Source organism: Lithobates pipiens, unplaced genomic scaffold (assembly GCF_037356315.1).
Source record: "Lithobates pipiens isolate NorthernLeopardFrog02 unplaced genomic scaffold, aLitPip1_a1.2 Scaffold_25, whole genome shotgun sequence".
Classification (NCBI taxonomy): Eukaryota; Metazoa; Chordata; class Amphibia; order Anura; family Ranidae; genus Lithobates; species Lithobates pipiens.
The window spans coordinates 189,517,487-189,544,420 of record NW_027507787.1 but is presented as its reverse complement, the minus strand read 5'-3'; the positions used below and the strand labels follow the sequence as shown (position 1 = coordinate 189,544,420).

The following is a 26,934-nucleotide window of genomic DNA, read 5'->3' as shown; positions in this document are numbered from 1 at the left end:
AGCTAAAATTGAAGTATTGGCGTATAACATGCACACGCTATTTGCACTCGATTTTCATGGTAAAAAAGTGAGTGTTATATGCCAATAAATACAGTATATGTATGTGTGTGTGTGTGTGTATATATATGTGTATGTGTGTATATATACATATATATATATATATATATATATATATATATATATATATATATGTATATATATATATATATATGTGTATATGAAGACTAATTTGCCGATGCTAGCTATTTTATATCCAGTACTTGGGGGAGGTTATAAATTTCTGAAAACCCCTCCTCTTAGTTTTATGTCTAGATTCTCGATCAGATCACTGCAGTTGTGCAAACTGGAGCCTAGAAGTTCATCGGACATATTCAGAGTGGTAGAATAAACGACAGAGATCAGGAAACAGGGCAATAAGGTAAGACGGCAATCAAAACCAATTTGTGTAAATCTATATCTATGAATTATTATGTTACAGTCCGTCCTCCTTGACGATGTGCAACCCAAAAGGTAAAATGTTATATTTTTTATATACGTAAATTATGAATTTTATGACACCATTAACAGTTAAATACCAACATTTATTTGAAAAAAAAGTATATACTTTCAAAACCACCTGATTGTTATACCAGATAATTATTTAATGTCCAAACATAAATCAACAAATGTGTGCACAAATTACTGTATAGTGTATGAGACCGAATATTTAGAGTCAGCATAAAAAATGAGTTATTACAAAGAGACACCATATGGGAACAGTCGCTAATAATTAGGATACACAGCAAAAGGTACCTGCATACAGTTAGAGATAGGTGTGCACAAATAGCCAATTTAACAAAAAATTAAGAACCATAGATTTAACCGATTTCAAAAAAATAAAGTCTCCATTTTTATTTTGGACTTCCTGAAGTTTGAAGTCATCCATGTTTAAAGCTCACAAAATATACACATATAAAAGTGTACGACTCACATTTGGTCAAAAAATCTAGTTGTTAACATTAATGTAACATTTCTGTATGAATAAAAAACGTTGTTTTTTTTCTTTTTTAACAAATAAATGTAGTTATGATGAGTTTTTTCATGTATACTTTTGGCAATTTTTCAATAAACCAACTTTTATTTACATTTAAATGCCTTTTGAAGGTGAGCTAAAGCTAAATCCCTTTTTGTTGGATCGGGTGGTGAGGGAGTTAGAACACCCCTATGTTTTTTATTACTAAAATTACTGGAACAGGGATACAAAGGAAATTTCCCCACGGGGACACTGGTTCCATGACAGCTATCTAATATGGCTTTTCCTCAGTTTTGAAAGATTTCATCTTGCTTCATGTTGTGTCTACAGGATGGTGAGGACAGGAGGTGAAAGGAAATCTACCCCATGGCACACAGAAGGAAACACAAACTTGATATGAAAAGCCATACCCTACTCTTTCCAAGATGTTTAAAACAAAAAAGTTTTGGCTTTAGATATAGTTTACCACCATTATACTTTTTATTTGCACTGAATCAATCCTGCATGCCAAAAGCCAGGGAACGTATTGTACCTTCCTGTGTGTGAACCTAATTCTAGATACCAAACCTGTATGGTCAGCTCTGTTTTTACCAATTAAATGTTAAATCAAAAGTGCATCTGTTAAATTTTAGGTTTTGGGGCAACACATTTAATAAAACATTTATCTTCACAAAGTTAATCTTTAAACCAATTACAAGACATGCATTTAATTTTTTCTTTTTTTTCCTTTTTTTCAGTAGGATAACATTTAATGCTCCAATGAGCTCCAACGAAGGCAACACTTTCCAAATTTCTGATATCTCTACTAGGGGTGGTAATAGTTTGGATTTCAGTCTTAGTAACAGCAGCACAGAGAATAAGAAGGAGAACTGGCGCAGCTCCGAGAACCCCAGAACCACCATCCTACTCTCGCTGCTCTACTTGGCACTCCTAACTTTCTTCGGCAGTGCAGTTCTGTTGGCAGAGATGCATCGCCACAGCCAACAAACCCACAATGTCCATGGTTTTCTCACCATACTGATGCTAACCTCCTCAACTTGGATGCTTTGGTTCGGTTGGACATCTGCTAAAAATAAAAAAATTAAGATGTACCAAGATCACCAGGCTGGAGCCAATTGGTTGAAGGGTATGTGTGTTCCCTTGAATGCCCTTAATGGCTGCCCAAAATACAAAAAAAAAATGTTGTAAACAATACAACGGCTTTGAAAGTCGCTTGTGTCCTTTTTGTAGTTTATTATTATTATACACAATCTACGGTATATAGCACCAACAGTTTGCATTGCAGTGCTTTACAAACTAAAGAGAGATAGCTGTTGCCTTACAATTTAAAATGAGGGTAAGGAATTCCCTGCCTGTCAAAACTTACAATCTAAAAGAGAAGGGTAAGTGATACCAAGGGTGATACATGTGAGGGATGAGCAGATGAGGAAAGGAAGTCTCCAGTTGTTAGGTAAAGGCAGAATAGGCTTCCCAGAAGAGATCAGGTTTTTATTTTTTTCAGGGATTGACAGAAAGAGGAGATTTGATCTTTGATACTGATTTGGATAGGGAGTTCCAGAGGAAGAGACAGGCTCTGCAGAAGTCCTGAAAGAAGATGACAAGGGGGCTGGAGAGTGGACGTTCTTTGGAGAAGAGGGGAGGATTGTTTACGGCCAAAGGTGGAAGAAAATTTCTAAGGTAAGTAAGAGGAAATTCCCTCTAAATTGTCTTTGTAACAGGTGCCACCACTGAAAGATTTCACTCAACTCCTGGTTTGGTGACAACCATTAGCTTTTGGATTTCGCATTATTTTCAAGTTTCAGTGAAAGTGGTTGTTAGGTTGCCCGTCTTCTCCTTGTGGCCTAGGCTCTTGGAGATGGCTCAGTGGAGGTCCTCGCCGGCGGATAACCAATGACTCATACAGACACAATTGGTATGCTGAAATGGTTACAACTCTTTAATACTGGACTCGCTGTTTTATACTATTTTTACAAAACTCTGCCCCAATTTTGGGGGCCAATCAAAATGATACACATAAATGTTCATTAGCATATTATTCGTCAATGTCTTGTGACCTTAATTTTAACCTCTGTATTTCAAACTATTACAGTTCAATAATTCCTTACTTTCTGTTACCGTCTGCTGACCATGATGTGCCAGCCACAACTTCCTAAAAACCAAATCTAGCCTTTTCATACCCAGTAACAGTGTACAGAGATGAAAACCACAAACAGATGCTTCCTAAGATGAAGACATTTAACAGAAATAGATAGACATGGCAATGAGATAATTCAGTTATTAAGCAATACTGTCATGAGATAACTTCTCTAAAATGTACCAAGAAAGTTTCTTTCAATCACTAAGCAGATAAGCAATCCTGAACTTATATCTTCAGGGTGAAATCAATAATCAGAATCAACAATCAATAATGCAATGTATTATGGAATCTCCTTACAATCCTCCCTTTGACCATTCGATATCATCGAAATGGTCATTTTCTACCTTTTCGTTACGCCTCAAGGATTCATATCCTCCGGCCTCATGTTCCTTATTCTCGTACCATACCGTGGGATCTCTGGAAATGGAAGTCAGCTTCATGGTTTCGGAATGTGCTTCGCTACCCTTCCTGCAGAGGCATTTGAGTAACATGAAGCATGCATACAAGAACAATATGAAAAGCAGTATGGTGAAAATAGTCATTGCAGTGTTCTTCAACCATGAAGTGAGACCTCCTAAACTGAACCCTGTAGAGAAAGGGTCCCATGTTTTCCCAATGTCCCTTGCATCCTGTTGTAGCTTGTTTACCTCTTTTCTGTGTTGTGCAATTATGTCATAGTAATCAGGGATCTCAATACTCGTGTTATGTATCCAGGTGCAGCATTCATAGTCCTCAGTAATTTCACAGAGGCCAGTGAGGGCTGCACTCATGCTTTCTATAGCCAGGTCATGTAGCTCTAGTTGTTTTCTAATTGCTCTGGTTTCTAGGTTTAGTTTTGTGATGTCATCAGAGTCCTTTTCCAAGATCTCATCTATGATTGAAGTGTAGTTGTTTAGTTTCTTCATCAAATCTATTCCCCATCCTGTCCAGGAAGGAAACCAGGCCCAGGTCATATCTTTTTCTAGGAACATTTCTCTTTTCACAAGGTGTTTTAGAGGGTATCTTGGGTGGGTACTAGCTTTAAGTAGGTGTCCTTGTCCATTATCCCCCACTACTCCCATTATAGGGACTATTTTAGCAAGATAACACCACCCTTGGGGTTCCTCAGGAATCCATGGGTAACAGAGCTTGCCACAACAGATGTAGGTTGTGTTGCCTAATGCTAAGGGTCGTTGACTAACAATGGTCCTTGCGCCTTTTGAATGTCCAGATGCCATCAGCAGAGCTAATAACTGTGTGACCGGGGAGTGGGAGCTAGAATTAAAAAGGTCATAGATGGTAGCATTTATCACAGGGTCTGTGGTGTGAAAAAATGAGTTATCGGTAAGGGAAGCCATGGAGACATTAAGTTTCGACCATTTGCACACCTCAGCTCCCCTGGAAATGTTTCCCATTATGAAACACCAATCTGGAGCATGGCTTCTACCCACGATTTGAAAACTGAGGGGCTTGTTGGGACTTTTTCTTATGACGTTGGCAAGAACAATAGGGGGTGTTCCATTCAGGAAAGGAGTGATGTTTAAGGGAATGGCCATTAATGGGATTCTGGCTGTACTAGGGTGGAGTTTGCTGCATATCCAACATTTCTCAAAACCAGACTTTTGTGCATAACTGTACTTAAACTTTAACAACAACATTTTGTCGGTGAAACCTGAAGGGGGTTCAGTGGGGTGTATACTTCTTTTATATTTTAAACTAGGGGCATTGGCTGTCTGTGCTTTCCCACATATGCCTTCTAGTAGCCCTGAATCTTCTGGATGGTACACACAATTTGCTATTAACCAAACAGGTATGAATACTATCAGAATCAGACATGTCCAGAAGCATAATGTTTTTCCTGACACAAAAGTGGAAATCATTTTTGTCAGGTACTGTGTACAAAGTTCTGTTACTCGTTTCTTCCTGTGGGTGAGGGATTTGTCTTGTTGTTCAGAGAGATTTGCTTTATGCCTTCTTGAACGTCCTTCAAATCTGGTTGCTGTTCCTGGTCAGAGGAGTCCTGGGGTGCTGGAGGCGGGTCTGGGGTCTGGGGTTGCTGTGGACACTTCTTTAGCCGGCTGGCGTGGATCCAGGTGTTTCCTAGATCGGTCAGTACAGCAGTTCTGGAAACCTTCTCTATCTTCCAAGGTCCAGAGTAGATTGGTCCGATCCTCTTTTTGTGGGCCAGTTGCTTGACTAGCACTTGATCTCCTGGGATGAAGGGGTGTGTCGGCTCTGTGGAAATAGGAGAAAAGGTGACAGAGACTTGTTCGTTCATTTCCTGTAGCATACTTACCAGATTTTTCACGTACATTTCCTGTTGGGAATAGATGTTAATGTCAGTGTTTTGATCTAAGAGGGGCAGCTCTATGTTTGCAGGAACTCCCATCAAGATCTCAAAGGGCGAGAGTTTTGTTCTGGCATGTGGTGTTGTTCTGATCTGAAATAGGACAGAAGGAAGGTAATCCAACCATCCTTTCATGGTGCCCCCCGTAGCCTTTTTTAACTTGTCTTTAATGTTCCTGTTCATTCTTTCCACTACCCCTGCACTTTGTGGGTGGTAAGGGATGTGCAGTTTCCACTGTAAGCCTAGTAGCTTAGCTAAAGTCTGTGTAACAGAGGAGCTGAAGGCAGGTCCTCTGTCTGACCATATGGCCGTTGGTATTCCAAACCTACAAACCCAATGGTTCAGTATGCATTTGGCAGCAATTTTAGCAGTCTCACCTGTACACGGAATACTTTCAACCCAGCCTGACCATTTGCATACGATCACGCAAAGGCATTTCAAATTGCCTTTTTGTTTGGGCATGTGTGTAAAGTCTATTTGTAAATCTGTTAGGGGACCTAGGGGTGGGGGCAGGTGGCCATGTAATCCATGATGTTTCCCTTGGACATTGTTTTGTGCACAGGTCATACAACTGCTGGTGAGGAGTTTTGCCTGTTTATTTAAGTTGTTTGTACAGAAAGACTTTGTGTATATGTTCGTTAGGGCGGTGGTACCTATATGTCCTGGACCATGGAGATAGGAAAGTATGAGAACACTGCTTGATTCTGGTATGCCCAATATCTTCCCCTCTTTTGACCAAAGACCTTCTTGGTCCTTGGTCAAGCCATCCTTGACCCAAAAAGAAACATCCTCCTTTGTAGCTAATCCCTGTATTTGTGCCACAATGGTTTTAAAGTTGGGTGATGTAAAATGTTCTTTGAAGAACATTGTTGTGGGGGCTGGCTGACCAATGTATAGGGCAGCGGCCTTTTTTGCTTCTCTGTCTGCCAGCGCGTTTCCTTTGGAAATTCTGCTGTTATTTGATGAATGTGCCTTTACCTTGATGACCGCTATCCGCTTTGGGAGAAGAATCGCTTGCAAGAGTGCTTTAATTTGCGTAGAGTTAGCAATTGGCTTGTTGTCAGCAGTTTTAAATCCTCTATTTGCCCATATTACGCCATAGTCATGCGTGACCCCAAAAGCGTACCTACTATCTGTGTAAATGTTTACCTCCTGATCTGAGAAAAGTATGCAAGCTCTTGTGAGCGCCTCCAATTCTGCTACCTGTGCCGAGGAGGGTGGTAAAGCTTTTGCTTCCAACACCACATCAGGGAGTTGGACAATGGCGTACCCTGTCAGGAATGTTGCATCAGAGGGGCGGGAGCAGCTGCCGTCTACGAAGACGTCCTGTACTCCTGGTAGGGGAATATCAGTGAGATCTGGGCGAGGGCTGGTTATTGCTGCAACCTGTTCAACACAATTGTGTTTCTGATCAGGGTCTCGTGGCAGCCTGAGCAAAGAATGCAAAAGGCGGACAGTGGGATTACTTGGTGGTGCGTGTTTGAGGGTGAGGTTATCAGTATTCAGAAGTGTGATCTCATACCCACTAAGCCTTTGTGCTGTCATATGCTGCGTGTTCATGTTTTGCAGGAGGTGAGTCACTGAATGAGTAGTGTAGAGAGCCAGCTCATGGCCTAATACTGATTTGTTAGCTTCTTGAACTGCCATTGCACAAGCAGCAAGGTTTTGTAGACAAGATGGCATCCCTTGTACTTGGGTAGGCAACTTTTTTGAGAGATAGGAGACTGGTCGGTACCCGGTTCCATGTTGCTGTGTCAAAACCGCAGCAAAAGAATTTCCCGACACCACACAGTATAATTGAAAAGGTTTGCCATATTCTACCAATCCCAGGGCGGGGGCCTGAGTCAGACTTTTTAACAAGGCCTGAAAAGCATGGAGCCTTTCTGTTGTCCAATCTATTGTCTTTGGGGCGGTGGACAAGGTAGCCTCCCTCAGAATGCCATCATAATATGAACAATCTGGGATCCATTGGCGGCAATATACGATTGCGCCCAAGAATGACAGCAAGGTTGCTTTGTCTCTCGGAGGACTGAGAGCCTGCAGGGCTGCGGCACGTTTGGGGGATACTAGCCTGGTTCCCTCCTTCAGAATGCATCCCAGGTATTCTACCTGACTTTGACACCATTGTATCTTCTTCCGCGATGCTAGGTGGCCAGACCTGGCCAGGTGATGTAACAGAGATGTGGAATCGACCGCACAATCTTCAGCAGATCGACTGCACAAGAGCAAGTCGTCCACATACTGTATTAGTACCGACCCGCGCTCAGCAGTCCATGACTTAATTGTCTCATTAAGGACCATGGAGAAGGCTGCCGGACTGTCCACATACTCCTGCGGTAATCTTGACCAGGTCAACTGCTGCTTTTTCCCCCATCCCCATGAAAATGAAAACATGGGCAATACCCTTTCATCGATCGGGATGCTAAAAAATGCATTTGCCAGGTCCACTACTGTGTAGCAAAGGGAATCAGCAGGTATTTTCAAAAAGATGAAAGAAATATCTGCTACCAAAGGTGGCAGAGGTATAACCTGCTTGTTGACGGCCCTTAGGTCCTGTACAAGCCTCCACTCCCCATTTGCCTTTTTTACAGGGTAGATTGGTGTATTCCAGGGGCTTATAATGTGTTTCAGAATCCCTTTTGCTATGTAATCATCGATTAATGGTGTGATGCCTTCAATTTTTTCGAGTGGCAGGGGGTATTGCTTGTGATATTGTACTTTGGCGTCTGGACGCATTTGTGGTGTGTAAGGTGTACAGTTAATAAAACCCACACTCCCTTTGTTTTCTGCCCATATGGCATGTGTTTCTAGAGTGGGTGGTAATGATGCAAAGAGTCCCCTGTAAGTGTGTCTTTTTGGAGCATGTAAATCGCAAAATGGTGAGCTGGCAGTGAGAGAGCCCCCTCTGTCGAATTTAATGGTGATATTCAGTTTTGAGAGTAGGTCCCTCCCCATTAAAGATACTGGACAATCCACAAGGACAGCAAAACTCTGGGTACATAGTTCCTGCCCTTCTGGAGTAGCCACGGGCAATGGTGGAGTGATGGGGTGGGTAATTGATGTCCCATTTATACCAATAGAGTTTCCCTCAGTACAGTGCGGTGTGTCATATATGGCATCATTCAAACTACTGAATGTAGCCCCTGAATCTAATAATAGACATATCAGGTGATTGTCTACCCGCAATAGTACCTGCGGAAGACTTTTCCACGATGGATTGTAACACACAAGGCTGAGGGACGGGACATTCTCTTGGCATCCCTATTGTGGGGTCCGCCGAGCGGATGGCCACTGCATCGGGATGCGTGGGGGTGGTCTATGAGGCTGAGGCTGGTATTGGGGTTGTGGTGGGTGAGGATACCTGATATCCTGAAGGCGATGTGGGGTGGTGTTTAGATTCCTACCTCTTCCTCTCTGAGCGTTTGTTCTAATTCTGTAGGGACATTGGGACTTCCAATGTCCCAGTTCCCCACAGTTAAAGCATCCCTGGTCTGGTGGGTAAGCCTGATCTGGGGGATAAGATTGCATTGGTGGATAAGGTTGCATTGTCATTATGTGGGTGGGCGGAGTCTGGGTTGGTGTCAGGGAGGGAAAAATCCTTCATAAATTCATCTGGGGCTTGTTCTGCCCACTTTGGATTAGTGAATTTAAGCAGCTGTGTCACCTTCGTATCGCCACCAGCCATAATGGTGGTGGTGAACAATTGGGGGGTGGCGTTATCTACTGCTTTCCACAAGCCATATACCCGGGTACAAAATTCATAGAATTTTTCCTTTGGTCCCTGTTTTGCTAGGATAAGTTCCTGGAGTGCGGATGAACCCTTGTATATAGTAGACCAGTGATTCCCCATGCCTTTCCAAAAAGATACCCAATCTTTATCTTCCTTTATGTGGGCTGTCCATAAGGCCTCTACGGGATGCCCTTCTGGACTGTCAGGGTCAATTATACTAAGGATCCCTTTTATATCTTCCTTATCCAAGCTTGTCCCTGCACTGTATTTTGCAAGGAAAGCGCCAGCCTCCCTTGGGCTTTTCTTTGGGCTGGGGCATAATTCCTTTATTTTTGACAGTGTGCCTAAAGGTAGGGGAATATGGACTTCCGTCTCCCCTATATGCATAAGTGGTGCTTTAAAGGTGGCACCCAGACTTTCCTGTTCCATGTCTATTTCTCTTTCACCCTGCTCCCTTTCCTCCTGTGGGGGTTTCTGGCTTATGGCCGATTTCGTTTGGCTTCTGAGTGTGGTGGATGGCTGTGAAATTATCTTTCCCTTGGCCTCCTCAATCCTTCTTGCCTCTTTCTCTAGTTTCCTTTCGTATGCCTCTAAATCTTCCCTTTTCCTCTGTATCCTTTCTTCCTCTTCCTGCTGTCTCTTATTAAATTCTTTCTGTTTCTCCTCCCATTCCTTTTCCCTGGGGCTTAACTTCCCGACTCCTTCCTCTTCCCCCTCTTTCAGGGTCTTTCCATCCCTTTCTTCCTTAGTTATCGCAGAATATTCTCTCATCTCACCTTCCCTCTTATCCAGCTCTCTTTTGTACTCTTCTAGCTCTTCCTCCCTTCTAGACATTTTCTGCTCTAATTCCTCCTTTCTTTCTCTAAGCTCTTTTAACTTCTCTTCTAATTCCCTTTCCATTTTTCTAATCCTCTCTTCTTCCCTACTTTGTATACCTTCTGCCCGGACTTCCTCTTTCCTGCTTCTACTTTCGTTTTCCCATCGTGTAACTTGTGCCTGATCAGCTGCCCCATACACTATGGTGGCCAACACTGCTGGGTCTAAAGATGGATACAGCTGAAGACGTGGACCCAATGTTCCATCTTCCTGTTTAACCATCACATAAGGGGGGGGGTGGTGGTGCCTCAGGTTGCTGAGATAGGGCGGGTGAGTTTTCAGGCTTTACTGTGGGGACTTTAGTTACATACTTTGTTTTATACTTGGCTAAGCATTTATTCCATGTTTTGTAACAATCTTTCATGTACTGGGTGTCTTCCCATTTCCCAGGTGGATAAGAGTGCTTGTGCACCTGACACACCTTGCTCACCTCTTTCCATTCATCCTCTGAACAGGGACCTAGTGGTCCTGGGTCATGTATTCCTAGCTGTTGGCACCGTTCTCTGACCTGTGTCCAAAAAGGTTCTACCTGTGGCCCCGGTAGTGTGTTTTTAACATACTCATAGGGGGATGGGTTGGCCGTGGTCTGGGTTGCTGCAGAATTCCCCATCTAATAACCTTGGTAGGGTGTGTCTAGTACAGGGACAGAGATGAAAGCAACCTGTTTGTGCTATAATCTGTTCCCTGACTTGGGAATAAGTCCCCTCGTCTGTTATTGCTGTGGGGCTGATATAGCTATGAAGGTTAACCCTCAGTACTCGGTATAGGAAACCCCTCCTCGTGGTTGGATATACTCCCCTTGCACCAAGTCGGTATGAGAACCCAGTTGGTCTAGTGGTAAGCAGGATCCACGTCCTGTCAACACTAAGGAACAGTAAACCAAAGGTGCAATGTGGGCAGGCGGGCGCTATCTCACTACAATCGGGTTCCTGATTTATGTTGTTCATTTAGTGCATATATGTGTAATGCCTTAATAAAACCTTTCAAATCAATACAGTACTTTACATTCAGTTGTCATACATATATATACCATACACTTATCTCTAATTCTCTATACACCCTAAATACTTACGGTGGTACCTAAAAGAAAAACAAGCAAAATCTTATATATATATATATATACAATGGCCAAATAAAGTTACATTATATCAACATGTTATTATAAGTGCACTTTCCAATATTTCCCCAAAAAGATTGGGCGTCCACTCAGCCACTCCTTATACTGCGGGCGTATCCTATACTTCCCGAGTTTTAAACACACATATATATACCTCTACTCAATACAGTCAGACCAGCCTAGTCAGACTACTCAAAAAAAACCAAAATACCTGCGAGCCCCTCTAACCTTCCAAGGGGCCAGCCTAGCCCGTTGCGAAGGCACAGTTATGTAAGTGGGTGGATATACAAGGTTATTTGAACAAGGCAAGCACCAACACCAGTTACCAAAAATAGGTAAAAAGGAGCAGAATGTGTCTTACCTGTTCAAACAAACGCCACACCCCACTTCTGGTACCAAAACTGTTAGGTTGCCCGTCTTCTCCTTGTGGCCTAGGCTCTTGGAGATGGCTCAGTGGAGGTCCTCGCCGGCGGATAACCAATGACTCATACAGACACAATTGGTATGCTGAAATGGTTACAACTCTTTAATACTGGACTCGCTGTTTTATACTATTTTTACAAAACTCTGCCCCAATTTTGGGGGCCAATCAAAATGATACACATAAATGTTCATTAGCATATTATTCGTCAATGTCTTGTGACCTTAATTTTAACCTCTGTATTTCAAACTATTACAGTTCAATAATTCCTTACTTTCTGTTACCGTCTGCTGACCATGATGTGCCAGCCACAACTTCCTAAAAACCAAATCTAGCCTTTTCATACCCAGTAACAGTGTACAGAGATGAAAACCACAAACAGATGCTTCCTAAGATGAAGACATTTAACAGAAATAGATAGACATGGCAATGAGATAATTCAGTTATTAAGCAATACTGTCATGAGATAACTTCTCTAAAATGTACCAAGAAAGTTTCTTTCAATCACTAAGCAGATAAGCAATCCTGAACTTATATCTTCAGGGTGAAATCAATAATCAGAATCAACAATCAATAATGCAATGTATTATGGAATCTCCTTACAGTGGTCACTATAACACATAGGGTCAATCTCCCCAGTAGGAATACAGACAGCAATAAAAACTAAATGTTTCCTAGAGATACATATTTTATAAAGCTGTTCCATCTAAGAATAGTACTGGTACTAGCAGGTGATGCTTTTAAAATCTAGCAGTCATTGTCTGTTTGGCCTATTCATGGACGGACGCTGTCAAAATTTCATTGTTGCCTTCTCTCTACTATATATAGGGACTTCTTACTGTAGTTAGTGACTGAGCCTGTTTTCCATGCTGCAGGTGGACTGTGCCTCTTTGCTTTGGCCACACTGGTTCTGGACTGTTTAACACTTGGATATTACCATGAGCTGCACCAGTGCACATCCATAGTGGTGACTTCGTTTCCCATTGTTCAGGCCATATTCACAGTTATACAGGTGGGTAAACTAAGCAAAAAATGTTTTCTTTAAACTAATCTTACTAGCAAATACAGTTTTACGTCAGTCTAAAATACAATATATTATATCCAGAAAAGTGTTGTGCATAGTGGTATCTTTCATCATAGTATTGTATAGTTGAAACTTTCAAAATTTTAATTCTCCTTCCACTGAGCCACAACATTGTGAACTGTTATTTTCATCAGTTTTTTTTTTCTCTTTTAGGTCTCTCTACTTTCATTTTATGCCAAAGTATGTATTCAGGAAAAACAATCGCTGAATAGGTAATGGCTGAGGCCGAATATACTGCTCCTTTGTCCATGTTTGTGTGCTACGGCAACTTTAAAGTGTAACTGCAGTCCAAACATTTAATTTAGTATAACACTAAAAAAGGTACATTGCAATTATACAGGTAAAGGGACCTGAGAAGGTACTCTAGAAGCTGTGTTGTACGGTCTAATATCAAAGTTACTGTGCTATACAGTCATATACTAAAGGCACTTTGATAAATGTGCTGTACGGTCATATACTGAAGGCACTTTGGAACTATGCTGTACAGTCATATACCGGAGGTTCTCTGGTAACTGTGCTGTAGGGTTTTATACCAAAGGCGTTCTGATAACTGCATTGTTTGATCATATATCGTATTTATCAGCGTATAACACGCGCCGGCGTATAACATGCACCCCAAGTTTAGGAGGGAAATTTAAGGAAAAAAAACTTACATTTAAATGCCCATCAATGCAGCCTTATCAGTGTCCATCTGAAGCCTTGTCATGCAGCCTGTTCATCATTGCAGCCTTGTCATTGCAGCCTGTCCGTCATGCAGCCTGTCCGTCATGCAGTTTGTCCATCATTGCAGCCTTGTGCATCATTGTCCCCTCAGCTTTTGTTTTTAAAAATGGCGCCGCCGAGATGTCCTTTGGTTCTTGGCGGCTTTCGGCTGCCTCGGCCGTACTCGGAGGCTTTCGGCCGCCTCGGCCGTACTCGGAGGCTTTCGGCCGCCTCGGCCATCCTCAGAGGCTTTAGGCCATGAGACCATGTCAGTGCAGCAATAAGGGGTTAAAGCAGACAGTGTTGTATTGCTTTCTCACCACCTGCTTTTACACCTTGGACTCCACAGAAGCAAGCAGTTGTCGGGCACTTGCAGAGTGGGTTTATTTACTTAAATGGGTCGCAATTGGCAGGTGGTAGCACCAATGGCATTGCGTCCATAAGGGTGCACGTGTGCCACCCCCTCTCTCCAGCCAGCCCCTATATGTAAAATGGATAAATTCATGCATTGCATGAATCTATCCATGGCCACTGTAGCCACCCCCTATTCAGGTGTCCAGACCTTTTTTTGGATGCCGGGCACCTGAATTCCAGTGGTGGGGGTATTTTTGAAGCGCCTGATTAGAGCCATAGGCTCTAATAGGCTTCAAAAAAGGTGGACTCGTGGCGCAGAACATTGCGCTCGGAGTCCACCCAAGTGTGTTAGCAAAGCACATGAATTTTTGCTTTGCTAACACTGAACCGCCTCCCTGCCAATCAGGGAGCATGGATCTAATAGCCATCAACTGATTGGCTGAAGGCACAGACAACCCTATTGGACACCTAGCGTAATGGAGGAGGAGAAGTACGGGAACTATGGAGGATGCAGGAGCCATCACCTGCCCATCCCACAGCTCGCCGCGTCACCCGGATGGGGTAAGTGCTGGTCTGACGGTGGGCAAGCAGGGGGGGGGGGTCACAGTGGCTCCATATTATGGGCTGCATAAGCTGCATATGGTGGGCACAGAAGCTGCATATGATGGGCACAGAGCCTGCATATGATGGACACAGAGGCTTCATATTATGGGCACAGTGGCTGCAATTGATGGCACAGTGAGGCTGCAACTGATGTTTTTTTCAAGTGTTTTTCTGAATTTTTCAGTTTGTTTTTGCACCCCCCCCCAAAAAAAAATTGAGCACCAGCCTCCACTGGGTAGCAGCCACCAAAAGCAACAGGGTTTAATTCCTGCTGTAGCATGTGTACTCCTTTGGCTGCTGCCTCAGCAGTTCAATAGAGTAGGAATTGGGGGCAATAAAACTGTGACTCAACCACAGGGCTTTGACCACCCCTCCCCCCAACTTTATGTGTGGGTGCTGCTGCTGAATGCAACTAAGTGCCCATTCACAAGTGCAGCAGGCCACTGCTGCTTCTCTGAAAAGCAGTCAGAGTGTATTTTACAGGTGGTAAGGAGGGGATATGTGGCCTCCTCACCACTTAATTTAAACCCATAATTTCAGTGCAATGCATGTATTTGTGATACAGTAGTACGGCAATTAGAGGTATAAATTATGTGTGAGGAGGCAACACTGTGCCCGGTGATCTTTGAATTCTTCCATCTTGTTCAGGTAGATCTCCACCTCTTTAAGTTTTCCTACCCCTGCCATAAACTAATCAATCTTTCTGACTTTAGCATAGGTGGGGTTTTTGCTGGATAACAATATTATGAAGCACCCTCCTAGGTAGGTGCTAGAAGACAGTATAGTGTTTGGGTCTTTTTGCTTACCAGGAAGGCTATCAGGTAGGTGTAGATGCTCTCTGCCTACCAGGGAGCAGGGATCCATTGATAGGGTCTGTGCATGGTGTTCAGGTGCAGCTCATGTTGTCTAAATGTTTCACACTGGTCCAATAGGGGGCAACTGAGAGAAAACCTGGCAGATGAGAGCACAGGCATAGTTACAGCCCTGGCCATTGGCAGAGGAAAGAGCCTCAGTGCATGCTGGTTGACTGTATAAATGGCAAGGGCACATGTGCTTGGGGTCTTCGGCTGGAGAACGGGGTCCCGGGGGGGGGGGGGGCGGCTGCCCCTCCTCTGTAAAAGCTGCCATGTGGCCTTGTGTGCCTGACCTGAGGGTCTGAATCTAAGAATAATTCCAACTCAGATGTCCTGCTGAGCAGACCGGAAGGGAGAAACGTTAGGAAGGATCTGCTTCGGCTTCCAGTGAGTACAGATCTGTGTCTTGGGGCCCTTGTGAGGGCCACCTCTTCAGCTCTTCAGCTAGTAGAGTCAGAGGATAGGTGTTGGCAAAAAGGGGATACTAGTGAGTGTCCTGAAAATAATCAGTTTAATCAAGTCTGCTGCCAGAGCAAGCAAAGACCTTATTCTTCCCATACAAGTGTTGTATGGCATAGCAGCAAGTCTGTTACCACATCTAACTTGTGAGGCTGATTCCCTTCTCCTATCCAAGTTACAACAATAACCCCCCCCAAAAAAAAAATCCTGGATTGATTGATTATTGGAAACGAGCAGATGAGAGTACGAGTGGTGGTGTGAAAACCCTTAGCAACTGGTTGCAAGATAAGAAGGGGAAAAGCCCAGGGAAGTCTACACACAGCAATCCCTAGGGGGGCAGAGCTACAATTATTATGCTGAATTGTTTTCCTTGTTGCCTGCTAATGTGATATCACATATGTGTGGGTTTTAAGTTTAATATTCAGTGTTCGGTATTTGTCATATTTAAATTTCTTGAACGTCTTGTTTTGACAGGTTCGGTATAATGCATACACTTGCCACAAATATATTAATGTGGATGAGCGTTGTCCTCGATGAGTCCATGAAACAGCTGGAAGAAATTTATGACATTCAAAAAAAGAAGATGAATCTCATTGAAAGTAAGATGGAGGAAGGGTATGATAGCAAAGGTTGTGCAAACTTATAGCTTTGAGATGTGACGGCTCTTCATAGAATGCAGAGTTTGTCTATCTTTGCTGCACTGGCAGTATTTCCTGGCACCTTACATGTTATTTTACTGGTGGGTCTAATTTGGAATCCAGTATAAACATTAGAATGAGGAACACCAGCTGCACCCTCCAATGAATAGCTATTACAAAATATTCATAAATAAAACATGGTATAAAGGTATAAGGATGACTAAATGATAATACTTAAATTGAAGCTCCAGTCATTTTTGTTTTTATTAAAAGTCAGAAGCTAAAAAAACTGTAGCTGCTGACTTTTAATAAACACACACTCACCTGTCCCAGGATTTGCTCACCCAAGTCGTTCCTTCCCTCAAAATTCAGTCCTCGGCACCGACATCTCAACTATGGGTACCCAGCTGTGACAGCTTGCAGCTTCATAGCTGGGTGCCCACTGCACTTTGGGAATGGTCTCATAGACTTCTAGGACCTGTGACATGTCCGAGAAGACTGCTGGGAGGGAAGGAGAGAGGAAAACTTCCACGCAGATTGCTTGCCCCCCCCCCCCCCCCAAAAAAAGTGCCATTTGGTAAAGAGGAAGAGGCAGGAGGCCTTAAAGTGGAACTTCCCCTTTTGGGTGGGGCTCCACTTTAATTTACAAAAACACGCTGATAATATTGTTGTGTCCCTCACCAATTTGTTTTATTTTTTATTACACAAAGCCTTACTAAATAAATCCTGTTTTGTGGGGTTTTTGGTATGTTAGTGGGCATAAGCGTCCACAAGGGGGGGCACTTGTCCCCGCCTGGAATCAACAAGGGTCCGCCTCAGACTGTTTTCTGACTTCTGCTGAACTGTGTGACTGCTGTCTGCTGGCCCGGGGCTGTTGTTCTGATCCAATGTGATGGCTCCACTCGGCTTTAATCTCCAGTGAGTCATTCCCTCCATACTGTGCAGTGCAGAACCAGAGTGCAGTCTGTCACAGTGAGAATCGAGATATAGATCTGGCCGGCGTGGCACCGGTGAAGACACACAGGTAACAGCAACTTAGCCCTTGTACACACAGTCGGACATTCCGATGGAAAATGTCCGATCAGACCGTGTTGTCGGATAATCCGACCGTATGTGGGCTCCATCGGAACTGTTTCCGTCAAAATGTTAGTGGGATAGATATTGTATGAGTGGGGTAAAAGGCCTGGGGTATATTGCCTGCGAGCAACAATGTCAGTAACCTTGAAAGGAAAAAAGGCTATACAGGGCCCCTGAATTCTCCTCTAAACCTTTTCTTGTCCACGCTAGGGAGAATTTTATAGCATAAACTATCATAGCTGTATAAGCATCCTAGCTCAGTGCAAAACTGACAGTACTAAAGGCCATCTCTAGGTTATGCCAGCCATAGATGGTTCCAATCTCATCCCATTCAGCAGGAACCAGCCGAGATTTGAACCGTGTGGGCAGGCTAAATGTACGATCAACTTAGGTACAACAAGCCTGCCAGATTCACTTTCGATTATCCCCAGTGGTTGCTATAGCCGCTAGCAATAATCCTTGTCTTCTCCCGGTGGGGTATAGCTTCCACTGTCCGCCCCTGCCAATTGCTCGACAGGAGGGGGATCAGCAATGTCTGTGTTGATGGGGGAATCGTCCAAATTTCTTTCCTGAAACCGGTGGTTGCAGGAACGAAATTTACACACTCTTTGGCCAGCCTAAGCCCTTGTACACACGATCGGAGATTCCGACGGAATGTGTCCGATCGGAGCGTTTTGTCAGATATTCCGACTGTGTGTGGTCTGCATCGGACTGTTTCCGTCGGAATATCCGTCGGACCAAATTTTCCAACTTGCCGGAAATATTTTCCAACAAAATGCTCCGATCGGACATACTCCGATCATGTGTAGAGAATTCCGATCGGACAAAGTGCCACGCATGCTCAGATCAAATTCCTACATCAAAGCTATTGTCTACTAGCCTGAACGTAGTCCCGTTGTAACGAAATAACGTCATCACGTTCTTAACGATCGGATTTTCCGACAACTTCGTCTGACCATGTGTATACAACAGTTTCGGACAAAATCCGTCGGACAAAATCCGACGGATTTGGTTGTCGGAATCTCCGACCGTGTGTACAAGGGCTTAGAGATGTCTGATCTCTATGTCTGAGCCTTATGCCGCGTACACACGATCGAATTGTATGACATACTTAGTCCGTTGAAACGCATTTCAACGGACAATCCGCTCGTGTGTGGGCTTCAGCGGACTTTTTCAGCCTGAAGTCCGGAGTACTAAGAAGGTCGGTTTGCACACCAATCTTCCCATCGTACTTTGGTTTCAGCGGACAATACGTTCGTCAGTATGCTAGTCCGACGGTCTAAGAATGGAGCATGCCCAGAAAGGATTTACAGGGCGGAAGCGTTCTGTCTTGTAAAACTAGTGTTCGTATTGAAGCTAGCACATTCGTCATGCTGCTAATTTTGTGATCTTTTAATATAGCACATTCTTTTCTTCTTCATAATGCGAGAAAAGTGAAGTTGCTTTGCTGCTTATATTCACACAGAGTTATCACAAATGTCTTTATTCATCCTCATCTTATGATTAATATTCCAATTCGAGAATAAATAAATAAAAAAATAACAGACGAATTAAGCTGAAGTCTGAAAAGCGTGAATCGTCTCTAACCAAACTTCCACTAACGCAAAGTCAGCAGAAGGAGCCCAAAGGGTGCTTTGCTGTGTCTTGGACTTCCTATTTCTAGTCCCGTCGTACGTGCTGTACGTCATCGCGCAAGCTTTCGTTGGACTGTTTGTGTATCCGTGTGTGGCCAAGTCCGTTCGGTAGAAAGTCCGCCGGATTGTCTGCCGGATTGTATGACGGACTAAGTCCGTCATACAATTCGATCGTGTGTACGCGGCATTAGAGATAGTCTGATGGAAGCTTCATACATCCCTACAAAAGTCTCTTGCAGTGGTGAGGCCCAGATAAACCCAATATAAGCAAGGTCTTAGATTAATGTTGGTTACATTACATTTGATTCACATTTGTTGGTTTTTCAGCTCCAGGAATGCACACAAACAGCTGTGTCTGCACTACAGACCTCTGCCATATCTTCTCTGAAGGAGCAGCTTACCTGCACCCATTCAATATTGAGTTCAGTCTTTTCTCCTCTACAATGCTGTATGTTATTTGGAAGAACGCAGGAAAGACGGCCTGTATTCCAGCAGTTTCAGCGCACACCAAGGGCACGCGTCACATCAATGGAGCTTTTATAGGGTTGATCTTGGGAGCCTTTGCCATTTCAGCAACGTTTGGAGTCATGATTTCTTTTGGTGTTCTCGCCAAGTCCCCCACAACAGTTCCAGAAGCCCTACGTATCTATTATTTGTTTAACTCTGTACTCTTGTCTGCAATGTTCATTGCTTCTGTGATTGGGATTGTCACTTGTAGACTTCAAAGAGGGTTTCTGTTTGATGATAAATCCAAGAGTGTGGTAAAAAGTCTGGACATTACTCTTCTCATGGGAAGCTCATGTGGTCCATTACTGGTATCTGTGTTCTCGTTGGTGGCAATCTTCTTCCTGCACATAGAAGGGAACCTCTATATCCTGGATCTCTGCTTTTCTCTATGTAAAACCATCCAGGTTCTTGGTCAGAATCTCTTTATTACGGAAGCACTTTACTCTGCGCCAGCACAGACTAAAACCGCAATTTCAAGTGATGATATGGTCTTATCTATGTCCCAGGATCCAGAGACTGAAAACTCACAAAATGGAATATGCAGTCTGTCCGCAGTGTGTGGCCGCAGGTGGTCCTTTTCAGAGAATGATGCAAGCCCAAGAAGCTCGAAAACCCTGGTGGACCCACCCAAAAATGTACAGCCTAGAAACATTGCGACAGACACTTCTCATAGCAGACAAATAGCAAAGGAAGAGAGGAAGGAGTCCTTTTTCAGAACAAGAAGAAAGATTCTCCAAAACATTTCAATTCTTTTAATTTGTTACAATATATCAGTAAGTTGCATTTTATGCATTTTATGCATAAAAAACGTTATAAATTTTTTTTTTATATATATATGAGAGACTGGCTAGGTGCATTAGGTACAGTACCTAGCTAGTTCTGTGTGAAATGTCAAAGTTTTAATAAACTAAAAGGATATACAGTATATAGAATATAATACTGCAATATCCTATAGGAACAGGAGGAGGCAGTAGTGGATCAAGCTAATTTCAATACTAACTTCACTGGCCTGCATTTTATTTATTTTTTTAAGCAAACCAAAAACTGTTCCAGAACTCAAAAAAATTAAGATATGCTTTGTTATAGGGAAAATCTACAAATGGTAATTGTGCCCATGCAGTATGCAGGCACTCCTGTTCTGTATAGATGTATAGGGTCCCGGTGTTCTGGCAGATAGTGTCCTGCCATCATATAGTGTCCGCCCCGTACTGCGCATGCGCAGTACGGAGCAGACGAAGCTTCAGAAAATCTCCGAAGCTGAACGGCGCCTGCGTCGTGAGTGGAGGTGGTAGCCCCATCATCCAAGCGGACATAGGGTTGTGAATATTAGAGGGCCCCTCGCGGGCGAGCTTCGCTCGCACCGCTTTGGGCTCGGCCTCGCTGCGCTAGGCTCTTTTATATTCCTATTCTATGTCCACTTGGATGGTGGGGATAGAACCTGGCCTCACGGCGCAGGCGCCGTTCATCCTCGGCAATTTTCGGACACTATCGGATGGGGGACCTTATATGATAGGACACCAGCCCATTACCATGTGATCAACTGTCAGCCAATGACAGCTGATCACATGATCAAAACAAAAGCTCTTGATCTTTTTTTTTTTTTTTTCTCCTCACGCTGACAGCGGAGGAGAAAAAAAAGCAGATCACCAGCTCACCTTAAAGGGACATCGTTCCCGAAACGGAAGAGGCAATTATGCCTCATAATTGCCACCTATCTATGCCCACCAGTGGTGCCCATCAGTGCCACATAGAAGCATAGAAGTGCTGCCTATCAGTGTAACCGATCAGTGCCCATCACTGCCACCTATCGGTGCCCATCATCAGCGTATATCAATGACGGACAGAAATTACCCGCTTTAATAGTTTAAAAAATGTTTTTTGTTTTTTAAATTTAAAATCAAAATAAATTTTTATTTTTATTTTAAATTCAGTCTTTTTAAAATTTTTTAACAAAAAATAAAAATCGCACAGGTGATCAAATACACCAAAAGAAAGCTCTATTAGGGGGGGGGGGGATGATAAAAATTTCATTTGGGTACAGTGTTGTATAACTGTGTAATTGTCATTCAAAAGGGCATCAGCGCTGAAAGCTGAAAATTGGTCTGGATAGGAGGGGGGTTTAAGTGCCCAGTGAGCAAGTGGTTAATCCCCAGTGCTCCACCAAATAGTGAAAGTAGGGATGGACCCATACCTGTTTACTAGACCTGCAACCTAGGTTTAAAAGTGCTTTTTCACCGATTTGGGGGTAATCAGTTGTATGCAGTCATCAAGGGATGGGCAGCACTCCTCGCCTCCAGTGTCTCCTCTCTCTTTATTCAGGCTGACTCATTGCCTATGTGTACCCTAGACAGAGCTCAAGACCACAGATAGACTGCCATAGTGTAGTAACTAAAACCTTTAATAGTTTATTTAAAAGTAAATAGTTCACTCACATATTATACACTTGTGACATGGCATTAAAAGATAGCAGGTACGGCATGTAACAGACACAAGCCGTTTAGTCCTCGTAGCTTATATGTGACGTCACCTAACTCCCCGCGCGTATTGTCACTAACCACGTGACTTCATCAGGAGTGCACAATTACCACAATTACAGCAGTGCATCACAATCTATATTTTATTTAAATACTCCAAAGGTATCCAATGGTGCACCTATGTTCCTTCATCCAGGGTGGGGGCACTATAATACAGAAAATGTGTTAGTGGCCAAATCATGTGAAAACAGAGGAGGAAAAAAAAAAAAAGGAAAAATGAATGCAGCCACCACATCTAATGATTGGTAAACTGCAATATATTACATTTTTAGTTTTGGGTTCAATACCGCTTTAACCACTTCAATACAGGGCACTTTCACCCCCTTCCCAGGCCATTTTTCAGCCTTCAGTGCTGTCGCAATTTGAATGACAATTACGTGGTCATGCTACACTGTACCCAAATGATGTTTTTATCATTTTCTTCACACAAGAGCTTTCTTTTGGTGGTATTTAATCACTGCTGGGTTTTTTATTTTTTACAAAAAAAAAAAAGAAAAAAGACTGAATTTAGAAAAAAATAAGTTTTTCTTAGTTTCTGTAAGTACATTTTGTAAATAAGTAATTTTAATCATTCACTGATGTGCGCTGATGAGGCTGTGCTGATGGGCACTTTTAAGGTGGCACCTATGGGCACTGATTAGGAGGCACTGATATGCCACACTGATGGGCACTGATAGGCGGCACTGGTGGGCACTGATAGGCGGCACTGGTGTGTGCTGATAGGCAGCACTGGTGGGCACTGATAGGGCAGCACTGAGCACTGAAATGTAGCACTGACTAGCATTACTAATGGGCACTGATTGGTATCATTGATGGGCACTGATTTGTGTCACTGATGGGCACTGATTGGTGTCACAGATGGGCACTGCTGGAGCATTAACTGTAATCAGGGCACTGACGATTAGTGCCCAGATTACCTGTCCTGGTCTCCCCTGGGAGGAGATGCCGCTTTTACACTTCCGCATTTACATTTGACCGGCCAGATCACATGGTTAAAGAGCCTCGTCATCGGCTCTTTACAGAGATTATTCGTAGGAACCTGCCGCAGCTGTGAACACCGCGCTGCGTACTTGTTCTGGGGCACCGTCATATGACGGCGTGCCAGAACGAGATCCGCACCACTTTTTCATCATTTGACGGTGGACGGGTGGCAAGTGGTTAAAGTGACTCTAAAGGGGGGGGGGGTTATTAACAAACATGTTATACTTACCTGCTCTGTGCAATGGTTTTGCACAGCAGTCCCAATACTCTTCTTTTTGAGTCCCCTGCAGGCAGTCCTGGCTCCTCCCCCCTGTCGAGTGCCACCAATAGCAAGTCTCTTTATATAGGGGCACTTGAGCAGGCTCGCTCCTGAGCTGTTCTCCTGTGAATGGACATCGGCCCCACTCCCTGCATGATGACCTTACTAGTGTCATAATTTCAGACAGACAGACAGACAGTAGGGGGAAAAAACACAGACACAAAAAATGAATTATAACCCCCCCCCCCCCCAAAAAAAATCCATACTCTATATAAAAAAAAAGTTGTTTTTATTCATGCAAATATTATCTAGGCAGCTAAACTGAGAGTTTCCATTCGTACAAAATTCTATCAATGATAAAATTGGTAATTTCGCAGCAAATTCAATTTAGGTGAAACCACTCCCCTTTATCAACTGCTTCGTAGTTCAGTTTTTCATCCAGACGTTGCTATATTTTTCCACCCCATCCCAGAACACACCTTTTGGATAATGTATGAACACATTCATTGTTGTCTCTCTTACAGAGAAATAAATTCCAAAAGTAAGAAGTTCAAAAGCCACCAGTCAGATTCAAACTTACCTTAGAAGCCCAAATGCGATTGGTGGTAGAGAAAGCAGAAAAGAAGAACATAGACAGCACATGTTTCAGGAACTACACTACTTCTATCCTCCTACTGATCGGAATTGCACAAAACTTTTATCACAGTAATATGAATGAACTTTCTGATTTTAGCACAATTTCAGTGTTTACTAGACATGTGCACACTGAAATATTTTGTTTCGGAAATTTAGCTTTCGGCCGAAAAATACATTTATTTAGTTACGTCCGAAAATTCTAATTTAATTAAGGTTGATAGTGTCATTGAAGGCTTATGGTGTCTGTCAAATGTTCAAAGAAGATTCAACGGAAGAGCTAAACTGTACGACGCTGTATAGTGTAGCTGCTCCGTCGAATCTTCTTAGAACTTTTGACAGACACCATAAGGCAAAGATTCAATGTTTGTATGTTTTTCGCTACTTTGTCGTATCTTTGTTGTTCATGTGGAATGTATATAGTTCAAACAGAAAATGGACTGGTGATAGTGATCACTGATCAGACAGGTAACATGATAGGGTATATAGAATCTATATAGAATCTCAATCTATAATCTAGAATAATAAATCCCCCCCCCCCCCCACAACACGGCAGCCTCTGAGGCTATCGCAACACGAGTATCACTATCAAGTTCACAACACTAACACTATAGCAGCTGATTATCATGTAAAACTTAAGTTGAACTGTAGCTTGCTTCACTATTTTTCTGCTGCTGTGCTTATGCTTAACCACTTCAGCCCCGGAGGATTTTACCCCCTTCCTTACCAGAGCACTTTTTGCGATTCAGCACTTTGTCGCTTTAACTGATAATTGCGCGGTCGTGCGACGTTGCACCCAAACAAAATTGACGTCCTTTTTTCCCACAAATAGAGCTTTATTTTGGTGGTATTTGATCACCTCTGCGGTTTTTATTTTTTGCGCTATAAACAAAAAAAGAGCGACAATTTTGAAAAAAAAACACAATATTTTTTACTTTTTGCTATAATAAATATCAATTTTTTTTTTTTTTTTTTTTTTTCCTCAGTTTAGGCCGATACGTATTCTTCTACATATTTTTTGGTAAAAAAAAATCGCAATTAGTGATTATTGATTGGTTTGCGCAAAAGTTATAGCGTTTACAAAATAGGGGATAGATTTTTAGTTTTTTTTACTAGTAATGGCGGTGATCTGCGATTTTTGTTTTTTCCGTGACTGCGACATTATGGCGGATACATCGGACACTTTTGACACATTTTTGGGAACATTTACACAGTGATCGTGCTATAAAATTGCACTGATTACTGTGTAAATGTGACTGGCAGGGAAGGGGTTAACACCAGGGGGCGCTGCAGGGGTTAATATGTTCCCTATGGGAGTGATTCTAGCTGTGGGGGGAGGGGACTCAAGAGGAGGAGACCAATCTGTGTTCCTCTGTACTGGGAACACACCATCGGTCTCCTCTCCACTGACAGGACCTGGATCTGTGTGTTTACATACACAGAGCCACGGTCCTGCTGTGTTCCCGGGCAATCGCGTGTGCCCAGTGGACATCGCGGCCACCGGGCACACACATCGGGTCCTGAGCGATGCCGCGCCCGGGATTCAGAGGATGTCATATGACGCCCACTCAGGATGGGAGATCCCATCTGTGGGCGTCATATGACTATAGGCCGGGGCTGAAGTAGTTAATTGCTAAATCATTTAGGTTCTCTGACAAACGGACCAGCTAAGATTGACTGTCTTCTGAAATTATTCAGTGTGTGTGTCTCTCTCTGCTAGCGATCGTAAGTGAAAGTAAGTTGGCTGTACGTGTGCACTTAGTTCTAGCTATTTTACTGCTCCTCCTCTTTGGTTACAATCAGCCAATAACATTCATCATCATCATTATTTTTATTTTACTTCCCCCACCCAATTCCAGCAGCAATCTTTTCTCTCTATGTCGAATCTTTTCTCTCTATGTCAAATCTTTTCTCTCTATGTCGAATCTTTTCTCTCTATGTCGAATCTTTTCTCTCTATGTCGAATCTTTTCTCTCTATGTCGAATCTTTTCTCTCTATGTCAAATCTTTTCTCTCTATGTTGAATCTTTCCTCTCTCTGTCGAATCTTTCCTCTCTGTCGAATCTTTTCTCTCTATGTTGAATCTTTTCTCTCTATGTCGAATCTTTTCTCTCTATGTCGAATCTTTTCTCTCTATGTCGAATCTTTTCTCTCTATGTTGAATCTTTTCTCTCTATGTTGAATCTTTTCTCTCTATGTTGAATCTTTTGTCTCTATGTTGAATCTTTTCTCTCTATGTAGAATAATCTTGGACTAATAGAGGTAAGGTTAGGCACATTCGACCACAGGTTCAATAGACACAGATTGTTATTGTCAGCATCATGTCGAATCTCCTATCTAAATCGAACTGTTGTAACAACGAAAACGAAAATAAAGAATTTGTTTGTCGGATCTTTCGTTTTTCGGATTCTGCATTTCCATTATTGTTTGTTAAAACAATAACGAAAATACCTGGAATTTGGACGAAAATGCATTCGGACGAAAATGAATGCACGTGTCTAGTGTTTACTGAATATGATTAGTAGTTTGCAAAATGTCTTCACATGCTCTGATTCGCACCTCAAACTCTAATAGACTTTTAAACCTATGAAAGTAGTTATGTGACCAAAAACCATAACTTTTTGTTCTGTATCTCCTACAGGTCTGGATCCTCTATGCCTATGGTACCCGTCCACACTTGGTCAGCCAGATTGAACAATCCTTCTATGGTTTCACTCTCTGGGTGATCGTAGTAAAGATCTCTCTTCCTCTGGGGATCTTCTATCGCATGCATTCTGTGGCCAGTTTATTTGAAGCGTATTGTAACATATGTGACTCAGCTGCCTACTGAACAATCTTTGTTTCTCCAGCCTTGTCATTCCTGTCTCTGAGCACCACCATTTCAGCAGAATGACATGTATCACATTTACAAGACGACTGATTTTAGTCTCACTAACAAGGAAAAAAGCTCTTTGATACTGGAGACTGAATCCTTTCATGCTGTATACAGGTCATCA

General features: G+C 42.9%; 1 protein-coding gene across 1 annotated transcript; it reads left to right on the top strand.

Annotated features, from left to right (window-relative positions):
- The first annotated feature begins 494 nt into the window (after positions 1 to 494).
- LOC143929813 (proton channel OTOP2-like) lies at positions 495 to 26,934 on the top strand. The gene is made up of 8 exons (XM_077453790.1): positions 495 to 510; positions 1,343 to 1,346; positions 1,753 to 2,138; positions 12,495 to 12,631; positions 12,857 to 12,915; positions 16,150 to 16,274; positions 19,352 to 20,304; positions 26,580 to 26,934. The coding sequence occupies exons 1-8, from the start codon at positions 495 to 497 to the stop codon at positions 26,766 to 26,768; spliced, it is 1,869 nt and encodes a 622-aa protein (XP_077309916.1). The 3' UTR covers positions 26,769 to 26,934.